Below are 21,561 nucleotides of genomic sequence, written 5' to 3' on the forward strand. Positions count from 1 at the left end.
CGCTGACCGGTTTCGTGTGACCAACTCCTCTTATGAACAAATGGTATAATTAATATGTCTATATTAATATCCCTACGTCATACATCAAGTATTAAGTAGAGCAACAGCGCTAATGTTCCGTGACCAGAATACGAACAAAAGTGTTTCTGACTTGCCTGAAGGATATGAACAAAATTTCTATGGACTGCCCTCTTCAAAGTTCTGGTAATTTTAGGTAGGGTCAATTAAGATCAAAAAGGGGTCAAAAGTTAAGTCGAAACATATCTCAATCCTTTTGTACAATTATTTGTCTAGTCACAAGGAATCTAAAAATGTATAGTTTAATTGCTGTATCTGCAAAGTTCATGGGCAGAAACGTGTCAAAAGTCAACACACTTTGGACTGCGGCCAATTTACTAATACGGTTAACATTGTCCAATTGAAATTGAACAATTTTAACCGTATTAGTAGATTGGCCCCAGCCAAAGGGGTGTTGACCTTTGACACGTTTCTGCCAGTAACGTCGTAACTAAACTTCGCAGATAGAGCAAATTATTCTTTGGTTCACTTCAAGTTCGGTTGTGACATCGGTGCTTTATAGCGATTGCGCTATACAAGCGTGCCGACAAACCGCCATTGTATGTGTGTGCCTTAGTATGAGAACCCATATTCTCCATTCTCCGGGCTTTTTTCTTAAGACGGACATCAGCCGTGGAATTCTCCGACCGATGTCCGTATTAAAAAGATGAGAACAGCTATGGGTTCACATGCATGTAGCTACGCTCTAGGCGATTAACGTTATGTGCGCCAGATGTCCACCTATATGTCACTACCAAACTTAAAGCGAACCCATGTATCAATGTATAATACATTTTTGGACTCCTTTATGGCCAGACGAATAATTTAACATACTTTTCTGCAGGATTGGAACATTTTTCAATTTTGACCCCTACCAAAAATTTCCAGAACTTTGAACATGTTGAAGAGGGCAGCCCAAGCCAAATTGTTCAGCATCCTTCAGCAAGTCAAAACCCTTAATGATTTGGTCACTGAACATTACCGCTGCTCCTCTACTAAAGTATACAACATTATGCAAATGAGCCTCAATACACACCCAGTGTATATAAGCACCACCACCATGAAATCATAGTGTACCACGACTGCCACGACTCTATCACCGTCAAAGCGGGATGAACTACTCCTTTTTCACGGCAATTTACGAATATCATGATTCAAGTTTCTTCTCTTTATCCATGGGGCACATGGATAAATTGTAATCACCACCAACATGCACATGTAAATTAACATCTAGGCTAAATTTCATCATTAAACATTTTAAAAATGTTATTTATGCATACATTTAAACAAACTGAGAAATCAATATAACATAAAAATAATTTTATAGACAAAATGATAAACTATCAAACTTTATTATGTAGTGAAAGATAATTGAAAACTAATCGAAAACTACTGTAACGAACCAAGGTTACCGTCTTAGGAACTTCTGGTTTATGACATATGACCAGATGTGTCATTTCACGAAGATCTTTTAGAGATCTCTTCCAAGGAATCCATTTAAAATTTCCCAAAAGGTGTAAAGAGGCTGTATAAAGCTACCAAGAGGCTTTCATGCCAATTTTGATACTTTGTCCATTTATCCTTCTATGATTTAGGAAAATGAAAACGATACAGTTATAGATAATATTATCCGATTCGGTGACACTACATTTGGGATTCAGACGTTCATTCTTCTGTTTATTTTCTTTCGGGTATTGGTTGAGTTGATCAGGATTGTGAGACACGTAAGTATGATTATGAAGATTAATCCAATGCTTGATTACAATGTTTTATCCACTGTGCCTTTGTGGCAATTCGATATCCTACTATTACTTTGAGACAAAAAAATACGTGAAAACCTGTGCTCCAACACAGATTTATATGGATTTTTCAACTGGTCACGGATTTTTCACAGAAAAATGTCTTTTAGTGAATGAAAAAGTTGACCACTAAGGGCTAATAATATCAAACACTTTAATAATGGAAAACTGGGGGGGCAAGAAAAAGACTTGGCCCCCCCCCCCGTAGCGCCACCACTGGCAATACCACCTCTAGTTATAAGGATTCAGAAAAGTTTCACTTATCTACGATATACGGTTATGGAGTTATGAGCAAAAATGTAACATTGTGACGTAATAGGTCTAATTGTAGCATCATATGGAGCAAAATTGAAAAATGCTCCGATTTTTTTTAAATAGTCCCAAATTATTGGCCTTTCAATGATAAATCATAAAAATAATATTTTATGCTATGTAGAATGTTTCGCTACCTCAGTGACACACCAAAATCGACAATTGAGTCGCATTGAGTTCTATTTGAATCAATTTGACCTTGACAAATTGTTCTGTTACCCGTATAAGAAAGCACCCAAGATAGTTGGAACTATCCTTTTTCAGATTTCTTGCAACAAGACGATTAATTTGAGATCAGTTTATTCAAAATAAGAGAAAATGAATTTGCCCCCAGTGGGGGGCAAAATTGGACCTATGACGTCACAATGTTACTCTTTTGCCCATATAACTTCATAACCGTACATCATAGATAGGTAAGCGGATCACGATGATGTGAGTTTTGAGTAGTGTTGAATTTGACCCTCTGTGCAAAGTCACCCTTTTCTACCAGAGTGAGGGTACTGTTAAAATGCCTCCATAGCCTAGATTAATTAGCACTATAAGTAGGGTTGCCACAATGCTAGGCTATTGTGTGTACCCCTGCCTACATACACAAATGTATGGTGGAAATGTAACAGAATTTGCAGCAGTTGGAAAACTAGAGATCATTTTGAATTCCATACATTTTGTCTCCTAGTAACTTCTGTGCAAACCCGACTACCCAATTTCGAGTAGAAAATATTTTACTCGTACTGAAGGTCAATATCCCAGCAAACACAAAACGTTTTCGACATCATTCGTAAAAGGTTATAAAAGGTTGTTAGAAAACGTTTAAATGTCGGGTTATATAAAGGGTATGTTAAGAGTATAAAACGTTTTCATAACCTTAAAAAACATTTTTGATAATCTACTGCTCAGCAAACAAAAATGTTTTACAGAAAACGTTTAAATGTCGGGTTATATAAAGGGTATAAAAACGTTTTAATAACATTCCAAAAACATTCTTGAACACTTGATACAAAACATTCCAAACAGAATGTTATTTTGGGGTTGAAAAAATATTTTGCGAAAAATGTTTGCCCAAAATATTTGCAATAACGTTTTAAAAACGTTTTCATGACCTTTATATAACCCGACATTTAAATGTTATAAAAAGGTTTTGAAAAAAACATTTTAAGAACATTTCTGTGTTTGCTGGGTTAAAATATTTTAACATAATGTTATTTAAGTATTGACAAAATATTTGGCAAAAATGTTTGCAGAAATAGTTTACAATAACATTTTTTGAAAACATTAAAAAAATATTGTTGTAGTGTGTTTTCATACAAAACGTTTTAAAACGTTATCATGACCTTTATATAACCCGACATTTTAATGTTATTAAAACGTTTTTACCTAAACCAAAAGCCAAAATATAACTTAATTAAAACGTTTTTAAAACGTTTTTGTGTTTGCTGGGATAGCATTTTTGTACGGTCACGCATGTAAAGGTTACGCACAAAATAATTTTTGGTCATCAAATAAAACTATTTTCCCAAAGATGTACAATTATAAATGTATAACTATTAATGCTATATTGATTTTTACAATCTAGACCCTCAGAGCAAATTCCTGTGCAAAAATCAGACAATTTGGTTGTGCGGTTTAGGAAATACAGGCCTCTCTGAAGGTCATAATTGGCACATAATATCGCCCTCAACGATGAAAATCACACATATTTACGTTAAAAGTCCTGGCAAAAGTGTTATTTTGTGATTTCAGCCATTTCCAAAATGTTGTAAAGAAGAAAATATAGCAATTTTGACCCTGGATTTTTAATATTTGCATAAAAGAACACTAAATAAACAAAAAAACAATACATCTCATGCCTTCTTTAGCTTTATTCCCACAATTATCGGTCCATGAATATGCTAATTAATGACAAAATTTTGTGAATCTTTGCAACGAATTGTCCGATTCAGGCGATTCAAAAAGTTTTGAAAATGATTTTGCAGAAGAAAGAATCCTGACAGAAAGTAATTCCAGGGGTGGGTTTGAAATTTGCATGTGACCACCCTACTATAAGTACTATTCATCTGCCAATATGACAACTTTAACATGATTTGCACGATTGTAGTGCATGTAAACTGAAATCAATTGCGCTATGAATAATGATAATGTCGGAATAATTTTAATTTACCCTTCGTCCAAAATATGCATTTCCCGACCTTAGGGCCAAGAGCAAAATTGTTATTATTTGAATGTTGAAAGAGACCATCTTTGTTATTTTTCTTCCTCCACCTATGAAGGCTTTATAGCCTGTGTATTTTCCTTTGGTCTGGACCACGGGCCACGGATTATCCATCAACTTAGTTGTATGTCAAAAATATGAATCAAATACTGGACTCACCAACGATTTTTTCAGTAACGTTGCAACCCGTTCACCGGGTCTTCATCAGACTGCGCAGAGACTTGACTGATGGTTTGGTCACGTGATGGTAATCGGCGAGGAAGTAGTTTCACGGTGGGGTCCCAGGCGTGTGATAGCAGGAAACGGAGGCCCCCCTTCTTGTTGAGTACTGGCTGCTCAGCTCTTTCCCTGATGGATTCTTTCACTCCCCTCTCAAACCACCTCTCCTCCTTGTCAAAGATTATGATGTCGTCGGCATTGAATTGGTGGCCAGAGAGTTTTGAATGGGTGAAGACTGCGGAGTCCTGGTTTTCGTTGGAACTTCCTCTCCGGTGTTGATTGAAGCGAGCTTAAAATAATAGACTGTTTTGTCTCTCCTACATAAGACTGGGCACAGCTAGTTTCAGAGCATGTGAGTCCATAAACTAGGTTAGACTGTTTGTCTTTTGGAATTTTGTCTTTTACGTGCACCAGTTGGCTCCGTAAATTATTAGAGGGCTTGTAGGAGGTAGCAATGCCGAATGCCTTGAAAGTGTTTTTGATTCTCTTTAAAAGGCCTGTGGAGTAAGGTATAGTAACTCTGGCTTTGCTAGCAATGACATCTCCCGTGTTATGCTGTTGAAGGGCACTGCGGATGTAATAAGGTACGGATCACCCCTAATTTGTGCACAAAGGGGTGATGTGACCCAAACTGAAGGTATTGGTCAGTATGGGTCGGTTTCCTGTAAACAGTAGTACTAAGGGTAGGGGGGTGATCTCTGAACCACTTTGTGAGGTATTTTTTCAAAACTTGTGGAAATAGTTGTAGTGGCATTGTGTTAGTGGGAAAATGCCTTTTGTTTCATCCGATTCGGTTATTTGACCCCCTGGACACGGGGTCTGAAGATATCGAGCTTTTTTGCATGTTTTAGCACAGGCCATATAGGGCTAATACAATAATTATTTCCATGTTATTTTTGTAACATCACTTGTTATTAAATCTTTTACAAAATGGTATCAATGTATATCGGAAAGTATTTTCATTCTTTTGATATCAAAAACGGAAAGATCCAAAACCCCCACTTGACATCACAATGACGTCATAATATAAAATTTAGATGTCATATTTGTGGGTTGCACCAATTAAACGCATGGAAGGTGGTACGCAATGCTTTTTTCCACCACGGAATAAAGGGTGGTGCAATATTTATGTGTACCCTGGGGTCAATTGTGTGTGGGGGTGTGTGGGGGGGGTGGAAATGATTTTTTGGCAGGCCAAAAAAAAGCATTTTGTGGCAGGTTGAATGGGGGACAAGCGATTTTTGGCAGGTCGAAGAAAGAGGGGGAGGGGCAAGCGATTTTGGCACAGATCTTTTGGGCACCGTTTCTATATTATGCTCTAAAAGGTGTAGGAAAATGTTCAAATATGCAAAATCACTGTTCTGGCATATATGATAAGACAATCTAAGGTTTTAAACTTGGGTCCCCAAAATCATGTATGTGTAAGGGGGGGGGGGCGGCAAAGAATCTTTTGTTTTGGGCATGTCAAAGGGTGGTTGGGCAAAGGTTTTGGCACGTCGAAAGGGGGGGTAAAGTTTTTTGTTTTTTGGCACAGCCACAGGGGGGGGTGGGCACACGATTTTTGGCAGACCATTTTGGGAATTGACCACCCCGGGCCCGGGGTACACATGATTATTGCACCACCCCTTATAAGGAATATACTCTTAATTTTGGCGTCTTGGATCAAGTTTCTACCATAAACAATATGCCCAAATTTGTGTAGGTGTAAAATGTATAGATTAGAATTGGGTATAAATAAATAAATAAATGTTGTTTGATTTAACGTGCGCTTCAGCTAGGCATGGCCTAATTATCAGCACACTTCAACAATTATTCCGCTGCCATTATAGGATATATCAGAATCATTTCCGCTTCACCAAGTCCACAACTGATGCGCAGGTACTCTCAGCGACTTAGATTGTGATTACCCCCAGCAGCTCCCCATTTTACACCTGGGTGGAGTGAAGCAATTGGGAATTAAGCTATCTTGCTCAAAGACGCAACACACTGGCCGTGGTGGGGCTCGAACCCGCAACCTTCCGATCATGAAGCTCGCGCCCTAACCATTGGGCCATCGTGCTTCCCAATATTTGAAACAAACAATCTTAATTGCAATATTTCGTGCCCAAGAACCAAAACTGGGTGCTATACTCTGAAAACACTGGGGTACAAATATACAAGTTCCAAAGTTGGCAATAGGGGTCTGCTTTAATTGCATATTCATGACTTTCTTGTGATGGCCTTCAAGAGATGTGGCTATTTTCAGAAAAAGAGATGGTTTTTTTTTACTATGCTTGAAGAATTTAGGCAAATATGAATAAGTGGCGGATGTATGATTTGTTTATGGATGACATTTGCTGTAATCAAGGAAATCATGCAAATGACTCCATTTCAGTCTAGATTGACACCTGGCAAAATCAAATTCACTACATTTTGACGAAAATAGGAAAAAATTTAGACTTCACACATGTGGCCAAAATTTCTTCCGATCAACAAAATAGAAATGAAATGACCCCAAGAGGACAAAGTTCCATTGATTTTAGTATTCAGTATAGTATTATATTATGGGTGATAATTGGTTGTGAGCACATTTATAAGGGATCCAATGCTGAAGGTCGGTAGAACCTTCATGTGGAACATGGGGAAAGTAAAAGATAATATTCAATAAAATGGCTGAAAATAACTGAACAATTTCCATGTAAATCTTCAAGGTAAAATTGCCCGTCCCAGGTCACTGTTCAACAATTTTACAGATGTTCATGGCCTCTTGTCATGGATATTTCATTGGTTTCCGACCTCATATAGGGCCATCTCTCGACCGGAGTAGAGTGGGTGGTTACCCAGGCTGATGTACCGTTGAAGTTGCATCCACACCCCCCCGGTTGGACTTTTTTTTTTAACTTTTTTTAATCATGACATATTTCGCCACTACCAATGATTACCTATACTGATTTAATTCAATTAGGAAATGTTTAATAATACTCTTGTGGAAGGGGTTGGATTAGGGAGTCAAAATGTTTTCCCGTCGTATTTCAACTAATCTTTATAATTAAGAGATTAAAATTCAGAATCCAACCAACCCCTACCATGAAAATATTTCTGAATATTCCATCAGAAACATCAGTGATTCTTATTATTCATTAGTCTGAGAGCACTGAAAACAATTATCATAAGTTAAATCACATACTTTATAGGGAGAGCTTCAAAACACATCTGCCGGTTGCTCGCCAGTTCCGCCCGGTTCTACCCGGTTAGATCCGGTTTGCATTGTTCTAAACAATATGGAATGCGGTTCAACCGCCACTATACTGCCGGTCAACCAGCGGCTGAGTTTTGAAGCCACCCATAAACTTAAATTAGCTAATTTGCAGCCTATGTACTGTACATTACAATGCACTAAAATGGGCAAAAACGGGAAAACTTCAGAAGCCATGTCCAGGGGGTAAAATGTCCGAATTGAATGAAATAATGGCCATTTTTCCACTCACACCAAGTCACTACAATGATTTTCACAAGTATTTTAAAACTTTGGTTCGAGATCACCCCCCTACTAAGGGTGTTATCAGGGTTAACTTGAACAAGACAGTCTAGGAAAGCAAGCCGATTGTCTTTACTACTTTCCTTAGTAAACTTAATGTTGGAGTCAACTTGATTGATATACTTAAAAAAGTTGTCTTGTTCGTTCTGATCAATAACGACGAATGTATCGTCCACGTATCTGAGCCAGAGTCTTGGAGGTTTGCCTGGAAAGTTCTTCAGGACATATTGCTCAAATTCTTCCATACGTATGTCAATACCAATTGGTGAAAGGGGGGATCCCATGACACAGCAATGGATCTGCTTGTAGTATTGCCCTTTGTACGAGAAATACTACTTCCTCGCCGATTACCATCACGTGACCAAACCATCAGTCAAGTCTCTGCGCAGTTCTGATGAAGACCCGGTGAACGGGTCGCAACGTTACTGAAAAAAAATCGTTGGTGAGTCCAGTATTTGATTCATATTTTTGTCTATTTTATACTACTGGATGACTCAAAACATTCATAATCTTAGTTGTATGTCCCTTTCGGACCAACCTTGATAAACAAACAAACAACCAAGCCATAACTCTGATTATTATTTCTGATTATGACTTTCTTGACAGCCAATCGCGTACTTCAGAAGACTTGAGCACTACTTAAATTGGAGTATGTTCATCCCAACGTTCTTTTTTGCATTGCCACCTCTATGCGATTTGCAGTGGGCTTGTGGAGCTGTGGCTGTATTCGTTACATGGATGAACTTTATATTTGTTTTGAACAGGTATATAAAAAGTATATTAAAAACAACATTGGAATAGAATTATTGAATTAGAATTCATTAATTAAATACATCTCGTTTTAGCATAACCAACACAAGATAACAAACACAATCGAAATAATTGACAGTTTCTGAATATATTTGTGTCAGGTGGATTAACTACCCCAAAACTGTCACATGGGTCATGAGAGAGCTGCTGGAAAGTTCCTTCTGAGCTGGTACCACAGGTTCTATATCTACATTTAACAGGATACTCAGTAAAGTTGCAAAAGGCAATATCTGACTGAGAATATAATACACGACTCAAGAGAGAGTTGTAGATGACTTGCAAATGGAAATGCCCTCCATCCCTATTGAGGCTGCTCCTCCTCAGGCTGTGTGCCGCTTCCCGTAGCCCTTGATAATGTTGGTTTCCTGGTTAATGATATTATGCTTAGTTACTCTTACATGATCAGAGAACACTAACGACCATGTACACTTTCGATATGATAATTTTTGTTTCTTAGATTCGATTTCTTTGGTCTATATGTGACAATGTTTTTCACCACGCTCAAATCGTTACTTAAGGTAAGTGTGTCAATATCAAAAACATCTTCCTCTTGTACTTTGACAAGCTTATTCTGGAAAATATATCTGTTTATTTGCGCTTAAGGATTCGGATATTAACGTTTGTACAGTATTTTTGTGGGAGCTGAGAGTACACCAGACATATCGAATTGCATTCTGAATACGAGGAATGTTTTTTGAAATTCGCGATATAATACAAATTTTATGTCAAATTGTTAAAATTTGATATCTTTTATATATTTGATATCTAACAGTCTTGGAAGTAAACATAATTCTTATGAAATGTACTTTAAGTGTATGTACCTGGGATGAAAAGCCGACACGATCAATTGAACATTTTAACCTTTCATATTGAAGATATACATTTTTTCCCAAAAAGACAAAAATTGTTGGTGTTTTGGGGGAAAATCCATATCTTCAATACGAAAGGTCAAAATTTTCAATTGATCGTCGGCTTTTCACCCTAGCTACGTATCATTAAGTTTACCTCGAGGACTGTTTGAATATAAAAAATATCAATTTTTAATCATTTGCCATAAAATGTGTATTATATCGCGAATTTCAAAAATCAAAATTATTTGATATAAGAAGGACATTCTTCGTATTCACAATGCAATTCGATATGTCTGATGTGCTCTCATGTTCCACAAACAAAACTGTCCAAACGTTCCTACCAGCGCTGCTAAATTTGAAGTAAATGATAATAATTGTATTCTGTTGTTCGAGTGTAGCTTAGTTACTTAAAAAACACTGCCATTCATTTCTTGCAGGCAATGTCTGTTTACATTTTCTTCATCCTCGGATTTGCTCTAGCATTCTTCATATGTTTTCAATCCACAAATGTAAGTTTATAGATTTAACACATCTTTTTACAGTTTTTCTCAAATTATGGGTCGCATAGGCAGGCCCTCGAATGGCGAATGACATGTTGGATTGAGAAACTAACAATATTATAACACATGTCATTACCTTTATGTTAGAGAAATGTTCGGCAAAAAAAGTATTTCAAACGTTATTAATATTTCACGGAAAATTGTCTTACATGGTGCATCAAAATGATTGATACCCTTCCGCTTTGTTGTCTAATGAAACGACTGCTTCTTCAAAATTTAACATTAGATCTTCTTGAAATGACTACAATTTATAGTTGTATGGCCTTTTATAACATAAATGTACAAATAAGGTGGATATTATACTGCATTTTGATGTGGCAGTCTTGGTCATACTCACTTGATATTGATGGGTAACAATCATTTTGATACACCTTGTACAATTCAAACAAAATTTCAATCTTGCTTTTTTTCACATTTTCTCAGCCAGCTTTTAAAACTGAATGGAAGTCAATCGTCACAACATTCGTCATGACATTGGGTGAGATCAACAAGAGTGATATACTGGACGACATTGATGTAGATCTAGCTCCATTTGAAGAAGTCGCCAATGTATTGATGGTTATATTTCTCTTTGTTATGCCAATGGTACTCATCAATTTAACGGTAATTGTGTTGTGTATCTTCAAATATATTTTCTGTTGTAATTGGTCGACCAGCAGGAGGTGGCGTAGTTACACGTTGCTGGACATCACCCAAAGAGTGTACTGGGTTTCAAAGGACCGAATCTTCTGAAGACAGTGGCATTCGGCTGACAATCCTGTCTGTTCAAGCTCCTGTTGTATTTTCTATCCATAACCTTTATGCAATTGAACTCAGATTGCTATTTCAGAATAGCTAACATGAATACCGAATTCTAACGACATTAGTTAAATATCACTCAAAGCTTCATAGCATACTTATTTGTCATGTTTAACATTGCAGGCTAGGAAATGTTAGTCTTAGATTTAAAACTCGGGTGAGTTTTCCAAAGTTAAAAAAGACATAGATAAATAACGGATAGTTAATGAGATGAAAATGAAGTAATTGAATTTAACAACGCGACCGAGGTTTATTAGCGCGAAGACTACTTCCACTTCAAATCTATTGAAATCCACCATTGTTATTTTATTCATTTTTATTCATCCATTGTAATGCAGGAATCTCATCGATCCCTCAAATACACATTTATTAATTTTCTGTAGCGCCGGCGTTTCGCAATTATTAACATTAAAAATGCTTCAATATATCAACAAATTGCAATTATGAAAGCTAAAAACTTTGAACATAACTTTAAAAAGTTGAACATAAAAAAATATCAACCACCAAAAATATATACGCAAAAACACCCTCTTATCTATACTTCACAAGCTCTACTTGAATGGTTATAATTTGGGAAATATCGATATCACGGGAGGTAACAACTGCTTCATATTTGAAATTGTTGTCATAGCGCCCAATATATCTCATACATGATTTGATACACCAAGTACCGATTCATTTAAAAATGATTCGTCAAAATGGCATCGTCAACATTACGCCTGTGGTATCAGATACAATGTGTCTAAATTACAAAATGTTGCATGTTGCTGCAGTTTATTGTGATATAATATTATGTAACAATAATTATTCAACTGGATTGCTACTGTGTGTTATATAACAGTGTGTGCAGTCTGCGTCTGTCAAAGATGTAATTTCTTGTTTCAAAAAAAGCATCAATATCTACAACGTTTCAAAAGGTAAAAAGGGCCTAAAGTTTAAAAAATCTTTCCTGTGTGGCTTTTTACCCTTTTTAAAACTTGGTCCCACTTAGCAAAGTCGTAAGAACATGAAGAACGGGTCACAACTGTTATTTTTACATGCAACAATTTCCACAAGTTATAGTTTTATGAATTCGAAGTTTTCGAAAGCGGTGCAACATGCAGTCCATATAGGCCCTACACATAAGGCACCTAATTCCAAATTTCGCAAACCACAAACCGCGTAAGACCGCCAACAACCGCCGCTCTCTAGGGATATTCAACTACAAATAACAATAAACCCCTGAAGAGTAAGAGCGCTAGGAGAGTGAGTTAACGCCAATATCAATTCTGCAATCGTTTTCAAGAGTATCTATTATCATACTACAAATAATACTAAATTTATTGATGCTTGAGAGTATATGAGAAAGATGTGAGACTCATATTTGAGGCTTATTTGACAAGTCATTCATGTATGTACATTTTTCTGATGTATTATATTTATTTAATCACGCAGATTGGCATATCGGTTGGTGATATTGAACAAATTCTAGACTCATCCTACTATAAGCGTTTCAGCTTAAAGGTAAGCACATTCAATGTGAGGATCATGTAATTATAAATTCTTACATTATACGAAATTAAAATACAAAGAATATGACCTCAGTACAATAACTTCTCCGTAGCCTCGTCCATTGCATTGTTGAATGCCCGGTGTATGCCCTTTACCCATTCGTAGCGTGTTGGTATATGCATACTCAAAAGTTGCGGTTTGGCCAATTCTTTTATAGAACTGGCACTATTTCATGATCTTGATCATCGTTGATATAAGATTATACAATATGTTACACGACAGTCAGTTCATGATCATGTCAGATTTGAAACAAAAGAATCTGAATATCCTGGCATGTTTTATTCTTGGTGGTGTTTTTTGCCTCTTTGACTCTCTGATTTTTTCCAGACTAACATCATTCTTCGCACTGAGAAAAGTTTTCCACGTTGGCTTCAACGGAAGGTTTGGTTTCCTAAAGCTGACTACTGGCCAAACAAGTGCAAAGGGACACTCAAACATAAGGTAAGTATTAATGGGATAAAGGGATTGCAGAACACTTGCCTCTTAAACAGTCACCATCTATGCTGCCTCCGTAGTTTTGTATGATGTATCACATTTCAGAAATGTATTGCCAAATGAAACATTGCTAAATATTAATCCTTTAGTTCTAGCTAGTCCAATTTTAGTTTTGCATTTTGTGGGGTGCAATTTAGCATGCTTTCTTACAATAATAATATATAATAATTAATATTCAAAGTCTTGGTACAAGTCTTTAAGCATTCAAATTTGGAATATAGGTTATCAGTTAGCTCCTAATTTTAATATTTTAGTTAATTTTGATAAGGGGCGGCTACTCGACCGCCGGTTCCGCCCGGTTTCGTCCGGTTGGATCCGATTTCTATTGTTCTAAACCATGGAACGCGGTTTAACCATTGGTCGTATTTTGAAGCCGCCCCAATTGGTTGTTAAAGATATGAGAAAATAAGAATGCATAACCTGAAATTAGTTTTGGTACGTGTCTTTGGGCTTGATTGTCACAGCATACGAAAAATACTTGGCCCTTATTGCCAGTTTATTAGAACTAACTTTTAAGTTAGTTCTAATTAAAACGTTCGTTAAAACGTTAATTAATTAGTTAAAATGTTAGTTAGGGACCGTTCACAAACACTTGTTAGGGGGGCCTGATGCAATGAAAAATGTTGACCCTCCTAAGGGGGGCCCTGAAAAAAATGGCCACAAATTTTCCTGGAAAAGTTTATATATAAGTTTATATGCTTTTCTATGGGGTTGGCCCATAATTTTCATGTCAAAAAAGGGGGCCCCGAAAAATTTTCTCGATGAAATTATTTTGCATCAGCCCCCCCTTACAAGTGTTTGTGAACGGTCCCTTAATTTAAACATTAATTGAATCGTTAGTTGATTAAACCGTTAATTAAAACGTTAGTTAATAAAAACGTAGGTTAGTTCTAATTCTAAGAGGATCAACTTTTAATCCCCAAAACTTAGTACTGTATTATTATTTTTCTGCAATGGTGAGTAGTAATATTTCGAAGGGATAGTTTTCGTTCACCCTCGAGCAGTGATTAGGACGCTTCAGCCGTAGATGGTAAATAGCCTTGACATCGCTAATCACGTAAAATACAAACGTAAAAAACGAAACCGAAGTCAATATTTTTATCTCATGCTTATAAAAAAATATTGTTTCACTCCCTTTTCGCCAGCCCATTCGGGGCTGGTACCTGTTTCAGGTTTGGGGTCAGTTTACTCAAGAGATTATATTTTAGTGGTATTGGAATGATTTTTTTTTTTTACTTTTTGTGGTTAAATTTTTTTAAAATATTTTAATTCGATTTGTTAGGAAAAGTAAGTATGTTTTGCCGTTTCAACGAACGAAAACGAGTGAGTATTACCAAAGTTATGTTTGAACTAATTAATTATGACTTTAAAAGTTTAAAGGCCTAAATGTAACAATAATAGTAAATATATATAGCATCATATGGTCAGCAGAAGAAAATCTGACATCACCTATGATGTCATATCAGTGTCCTTGACCGGGGGTCCTTACTCCTTGACCACTGAACAGCGTGATATCATGTTGATAACAGATCTATAGAATCAAAATCTTCATCATATCCCGGATCATATCACAGATTCTCAACAATCTGTGATCATATGGACCATATTGATGTGAAAGTAGTTATCTATCATATCCTGTGTCGTTTTATGGATAAAAATGACTCAAAATGTTATTGATGAAATGGTTGCTATCATAAACATCAGTTTTGTCTTTTCAACGGGAAAAATCCGATGCAAAATAAAGTTTTTAGGGCCTAGCTATAATATGGGCATAATTTATGCATATAGTATTGAACAATGTACCCCATTTGACATGCACTTATAGATAAATAAATTGTCTTACTTTATTAATTTAATAACTTCTTTATTATAAATAAAATGACACATAACTATTTGATTCATAAAATTACATTCAACAAAATGATTGAAGAGAAAACACACAAGGCACTAGGCAGACTGTTATAGAATGGAGTATGTAAGATGCCATGTCCATAGCTTCGCAGGAGTTTCCGACTAGCAATCAACATGATCAGCACATTCAGAAAAACACAGTTTAAGAGTGAAGATTGTAGTGAGTAACCAGTCCTTTATAAATGTGCTGGCCACTATCTATTATAATATAGTAGGCTTAAACTATACATTGCGAATTAATTAAGTTATTTTAAAATAAAATGTACATGTAAGTTAACTCAAACCGGCAGTGTATATATCGAAAGCAGTGAAATCGGACATTCCTAAGCGAAGATATTGAGTTCGTAAGTTCTGGTATTACAAAATTGGAAATTGAGATATCGTGGGTAAAAAGCTGAAAAGACAAAAAAAACCAACGACAACAACAACAACAACAACAACAAAACAAACAGACCAGAACAATTTGGAGTACATGTAATGAATTAAAAGAGTTGACATGAGATTAGGAATTAATGTTTTCTGCTGTTTCAGTGTGCATGTTCTCATCGTTGATGGTTTGGTGGACTGTCATGTAGATGTAAGCGTGATCCTAAAAATGCCTTTCACATTGACCAAAACTAATTACAAGACCTCTTCTACATTGAGGCTGGCTTTCCTTTTAAAGGGAATTTTATTATGGTTTCAGGTTGAATCCATTCTGGACGGTTCTAACAACAGATTTCTTCGTAAATCAAGAGAAGAAACTAACAGAGACGTAACAGTTCACGACGTATTGATGGAAGTTCGACGTAATGATTCAACGTAAGTTTCTAATAGTTATATCATTTGCAGTTTAATTCAGAGATTCATTATTTAGTTTCATTTCATTTTTGAAGCCCTGACTTAAAATGCTTTCATAATTGATACAAGGCGGCTAAGGCAGTGTCGCGTGTCATAATCCTTCCGGTTTTTAGCCACCGCCATCCCACCGATCAGAAGAAATCGGGAAGCGCCGTAAAAACAATGGCGACTGGTGGCAAGAATTTTCGCACCACGTACATCGAAGTTCACTTTTTAAAGGGCGAATTGTTATTACGAAAACAAAACAACTGGTGAAACAACATGGTGTCATCGGTTTAAATATTTAATATGTTGGATTAACACCACGTTGTTTTTCAAAATATAACAGTAATGGAAAGAAAAGTAAATTTGACAAAAATTACGTCACGGACATAAACATCGATCTCCTAATTTGCATATAGCCGCCATTCCTCCAGCTAGCTCGTCCACATGATTGGTCCTTTACCGATCTAGATATTATTTATGTCTATGAAATGACATATTTTCACAAATGTCAATAACACAATCACAAATAACGGCACTAAGTAAGTATTTCAGTAACAAATTGAAATAAGGTTAAGAAAGAAACGTTTGTTTCAAACGAACTTTAAAGTAATAATCGTTCTAGTGTTAAAGTCATAATGTACGATCTTTTTCAGAATTTACCTTTATTTTTTCAAAACCGATTTTTGGCATATTTGTAATACTTACACATGTTCTAACTTAAATCTATGAGCAAACTGTCAAATTCGTCTTATTTGTAGTAAAACGGGACGATTTTCTGTTGGTCCGACATAAAGTCATAATTTTTTTAGATTATGACTTTATGTCGGCCACGATCGCAAACCGTAGTCTCCTACAAAACTAGCTTGGTTACGCTCCCTCCACATGTGGAGGGAGCGTAACCAAACTGGCCGCGTAGGAGACTAACTCTGAGGCCGCACTCGCTGTCCTAATCCAAAGAGTGCGAGATGTTTCGAGTCAGATAGAGGTGAAGTTTATGATGTTGTTTCTTTGCAAATTCCCAATGTTTTTCTCGTCCAAATGTATTGGGAACTTTCATAATGATTGCATATTATCATTTTAGAAGAAAAAAAGAAAAATCTAAAAATTTAAAAAGATCGTACATTAAGGCTTTAATGTGAGGAACTTTCCTCTACTGAAGTAACTTTAGTAGTAGTAGTAGTAGTAGTAGTAGTAGTAGTAGTAGTAGTAGTAGTAGTAGTAGTAGTAGTAGTAGTAGTAGTAGTAGTAGTAGTAGTAGTAGTAGTAGTAGTAGTAGTAGTAGTAGTATAGTAGTAGTAGTAGTAGTAGTAGTAGTAGTAGTAGTAGTAGTAGTAGTAGTAGTAGTAGTAATAGTAGTAGTACTAGTAGTAGTAGTAGTAGTAGTAGTAATTATTATTATTATTATTATTATTATTATTATTATTATTATTATTATTATTATTATTATTATTATTATCTTTATAGAACTGCCATGCTGTCGACCATTATCCAGCAACAAGGCAACCTACTACGACGAATCGCAAAGAAACATGACATCAAAGTTGATTTAGAAGATACGGCGGCACTGACAACTGTTTCACATGGAAAAGGTCCAAATAAGATTTAAACAACAGGTTAAACAAACTATAGCCTAAAATAGAGTTCTTGTACATAGGATCTGTAAGGTTTACCTTTAAATGGTTATATATTTGTTGTCATAATTTGCAACATATTTATTTATAAATAACTATATTTACCATATGGAGTACAACTAACAGAAAGTATTGCGTAACTGCTTCAGTACTGTTTTAGAAAATTCATGTATATTATGATTAAATACATTGTACAAGAATAGTGACTGAAATATATCTAACCCGTATAAAAGGTGAATGGAACACATGATAGCACATTGTATTAAAATGATATCAACAACGTAATCCCCACGTTTTCAAAGAAAATTTGGATTCAGTGAAACTCCATATTTTTCTCATTGACCGTGTGAAATATTACGGATGAAAGATGTTTTTATGTCAAAGGCATTAACAGCAAAAAACTGTCATCTCGTACATGTAGAAGCTGCTGACAAGTGAATAACTCCTTGCTGAAGCGAGCCCGCGTGAACTCAGTCTCTCAACCGGCAGGTCATGTGATCTGATATATATCCGATGTTGTTGTGTCCAATGCATATTCCAACATTCAGCGCAAGTGCATTATTGTGTCAAATCTGTAGAGCATTTTTTAACTTATTTTATACACGACAAAGAATGTCTGCAATTGCTGCTATACTGCTAACAAGATGCTAAATTCTTATTCAATGGGTGCGTCTTGTAAAGAATTCACGTAATTTGATTGGTTTTCGGGTGTATAATATCTTACAATAGTTGATAGTGATATTAGTCAGGGCGCGCGCCGCCACGTAACGGCGGCACGCTTGTTGCTCCTCAATGATCACGCGATAATGCGTTCGCGTAATACACGTGCGAGAACTAAGAACGCGATTCGGCGGCTTAGATGTTCGTGATGGTTTCGTTCATTTAAAACAACGGGGATGTCCTCACAAAAGTAACTTTATTTTTGTCTGAAAAAAGGCAGTTTTTCTCGCAAAAATTACATTAAAACCGGCATCCACTACTCAAAATATTGGCCAGCCCATCCATTATGACACGATATTGTATAGGCAAAAGACAAAATCCTATCATTTACTCTCTAAATGTCGGAACATTGATCTAATATGAATGCTCTACCTTCAAGAAAATGAATAAAATTTGCAAGTTTAGAACGCAAGCGCGTGGTACGCGAAACTTCGCGACAGTGCAATTTATGCAATATTCACTCGGTGATTTTTTTCTGACGGCTTTTCTGATTGGATATGTGATTCTAAAAGTGTATGAAAATATATATTGCTGTAATATATTTACGTTGTTTGTCCATAAAGAAGGGCAGTTTATCTGCTCGAAACGTGTTTTGTATATAAATTACAGATTGATGTAAATGCCTTATTTTTTTTTAAAATACGCAGCTTTCGGCTGAACCACTAGCAGGCTATGTTAGCACATAATTATATGACAATGACAAAGGTACCAAAATCTGAATTTTGATGATTTTTACAATCACTGAATGGGCCTTTAATTGTCTACCTGACCTCTGCTGGGAGGAAGCAACTTGATGTCCGATCAGACTTGGACAACGAACGAGCGAAATTAAGGCAATGTTGCTCCTTCCTAGCCAGTGGCGTAACTATAGGGTTGGTAGCGCCCGGGGCAAGAAACAAAATTGGCGCCCCTACACCACCCGAGAATATCTTAGACGCGGGCAGTTGCGTAGCTAGGGATTGAAACACTTGCGAAATTTTGGACAAATAAAGCCTACCACTAATTCATTTTGGTTACTAGAAGTTGAATATCGGTCTTGAAATGTTCTTTCAATTGCGAAAATTGTGACTTTCATCGCTTGGAGGGGCGCAGAATCGATGCTGAATTAGTCAATTTGGCGCCCCCTAAGGGTGACGCCCGGGACACGTTTCCCCTACCCCCAGATGGCTTATCTGACTAGATAAGCTGAAAGGGGATATCAGACGATTGGCGCCGCGCCTCCGTGGCTGCCACCCTAATCCAGTCATATTGTATAAACTATCATGACTATTGTATACATTAAAATCTACCTGAACCAAACTCCCATGCCCCACCCGAGAATCAAAGGTGCATCCCTAATGTTTGCCACTGAGGTGTGGGAATGCGTGAAATTGATTCGTCTATACGCGCGAGTACGCACTGTGGATGCTCAGGTATGAATGAGCTGTAAGGAGATATCAGACGATTGGCAACTCATATACTTTGGGCTTGGGTTTCAAGTATTGCTACAAATCTGGGCGGTTCAATTGTTGAGACTCACTTCCTTATTCCGCAATCACGTGGTTCCATAGCTACATGAAAAAATTATAGACGAATCCTTTTTCACGCATTCCTACACCTCAATGGCAGCCATAGCTGGGTCCCCCCTTGTGTCTATTCCACCTAAAATGTGAAATGATGTGGCCTTGGCAGGGATATTAAACTGCATTCCATCACCCGTGTTACACGTAGACAAAAGAATGATGAAAGTTTACATCACAATACAATTCAACATCGATTTTTAAGCGGATTTAATCCACCCAATTGGGCCGTAACAACACAGTTTGGTGCAGACGGGAGCCAGTAATGGCCGACTGAATTCTGACCATCACTTGGCTCGTTGGATTCGTCTATATGGAAATTCATAACCAATCAGCCCGCCAATCAGCGATTAATATTTCGAGCTTGACACCAGATGGTCTGTTACGCAGGAGCACAAGCCGGCTGGGACCGCGACTAATCAAAAAGCATTGACAGACTAGACTGTGGAGTGAATTAAACTGGTGGCCGTGATATACATACCAGTGATTGCAGGTACGTGATCAGTTGCAGATCGTCTCTGTACGAACAAAAACCATCTGCTTTGAGTTTATCACACCACTTAATAGTTCACCGCTGTACGCCATTCTGATTAGTTTCTAATTCTAGAGGAATCAAACTAGGGATGCACGATTACTTGTCCGGAAAGAGCCAAGTGGTAAGTTTTCAAACTGTGATAAATATTTCTTGTTTTTATGTAGCATCCGATGTTTAAAAGAGATGGATATTAACTCACTCAGAACGGTGGTCACCAGCTTATTTTGTTATGCATAGTCGTGCTAAAAGTCTATCGATACATGTTGAAATCAGCACAATTCAGAGATACACTTTATTGCTATGAAATTATTTTTTTCGGTCAAATATAAAGTAATAATTGTTTTCCTTCAGAAATTCATTTCAAAACAATTAGCTGGAATTCAAAATAGTTTTTAGTTGGGCTTAGGCTTATTTTTTATCTAAAGGATGTGCTTACATTGTATTATCATGCCTCATCTTATGTTGGAGAATGTAGGTAGATTCATCCTTTGCCCTGTTCCCCTGTGCTGATTGTATGTGTTCTTGTGGGAATCAATTAGGTTTAGCCACTTTGAAAGTGACTTTGTCACTATCTGGCTATCCCTGCCAGGGGTTCTCTTGTCCTTTGTTTAAATTGTTCCTGGTTAAGGCATGCCATCTCTCTATTTTCTCCAACATGGGTCAATTCAATTTCAATTTCTTGCTTTATGACCTTCCATGGCTTATATTTTTATATCTTTGCATGTGTAACCTACTCATCTCTACCTTTCACCTTTCACTCTTTCTATAATCTTTTCTTGCTATAATTTTTTTCATTTCGCAAACCAGTTAGCAAGGATAGGTGAGTCAAACTAGTTGGCTTGGTAGGATGTTTAACATCAGGTTTTGTCTAGGACAATGGGTTTTGTCCTTAGTATAGGGTAGAGCGCCGAATCCCAGGGGCGATTACCGACTGTAATATCACTCTGGGGTACAGGATACAGATCCCCAGTTTGATGGTGAAGGCGAGCGCCACATGGGCACCTTCTTATGTGCCATCCCCTGTACACCGTGTTCAGTTATACTGTCTACAGGAGCAGGCAGTGTGGATGCTAACTGGTATTGTGTCTATCTCTTTCATCTTTCTTTCTTTCTTTCTTTCTCCCAATCATAGAGTATAAGTAGGTTGTTTTTAACATCTTGGGATGCAAATAACATCTTGCCACCACTGAGCCCCGGGCGGT

At 36.8% G+C, this 21,561-nt stretch overlaps 1 protein-coding gene across 1 annotated transcript in view; it reads left to right on the plus strand.

Moving 5' to 3' along the window:
* LOC140163260 (transient receptor potential cation channel subfamily A member 1-like) overlaps positions 1 to 18,816 on the plus strand; it is a 64,002-nt gene extending 45,186 nt beyond the window's left edge. The window contains exons 19-27 of the mRNA XM_072186661.1: positions 1,653 to 1,781; positions 8,720 to 8,877; positions 9,381 to 9,441; positions 10,212 to 10,283; positions 10,758 to 10,937; positions 12,567 to 12,635; positions 13,011 to 13,124; positions 15,775 to 15,890; positions 17,379 to 18,816. Of these exons, the coding sequence (XP_072042762.1) occupies positions 1,653 to 1,781; positions 8,720 to 8,877; positions 9,381 to 9,441; positions 10,212 to 10,283; positions 10,758 to 10,937; positions 12,567 to 12,635; positions 13,011 to 13,124; positions 15,775 to 15,890; positions 17,379 to 17,520 (1,041 nt within the window). The 3' untranslated portion in view covers positions 17,521 to 18,816. The remainder of the gene's footprint in view (positions 1 to 1,652; positions 1,782 to 8,719; positions 8,878 to 9,380; positions 9,442 to 10,211; positions 10,284 to 10,757; positions 10,938 to 12,566; positions 12,636 to 13,010; positions 13,125 to 15,774; positions 15,891 to 17,378) is intronic.
* The last annotated feature ends 2,745 nt before the right edge of the window (positions 18,817 to 21,561 follow it).

This window comes from Amphiura filiformis, chromosome 1, assembly GCF_039555335.1.
Source record: "Amphiura filiformis chromosome 1, Afil_fr2py, whole genome shotgun sequence".
In the NCBI taxonomy this organism is placed as follows: domain Eukaryota; kingdom Metazoa; phylum Echinodermata; class Ophiuroidea; order Amphilepidida; family Amphiuridae; genus Amphiura; species Amphiura filiformis.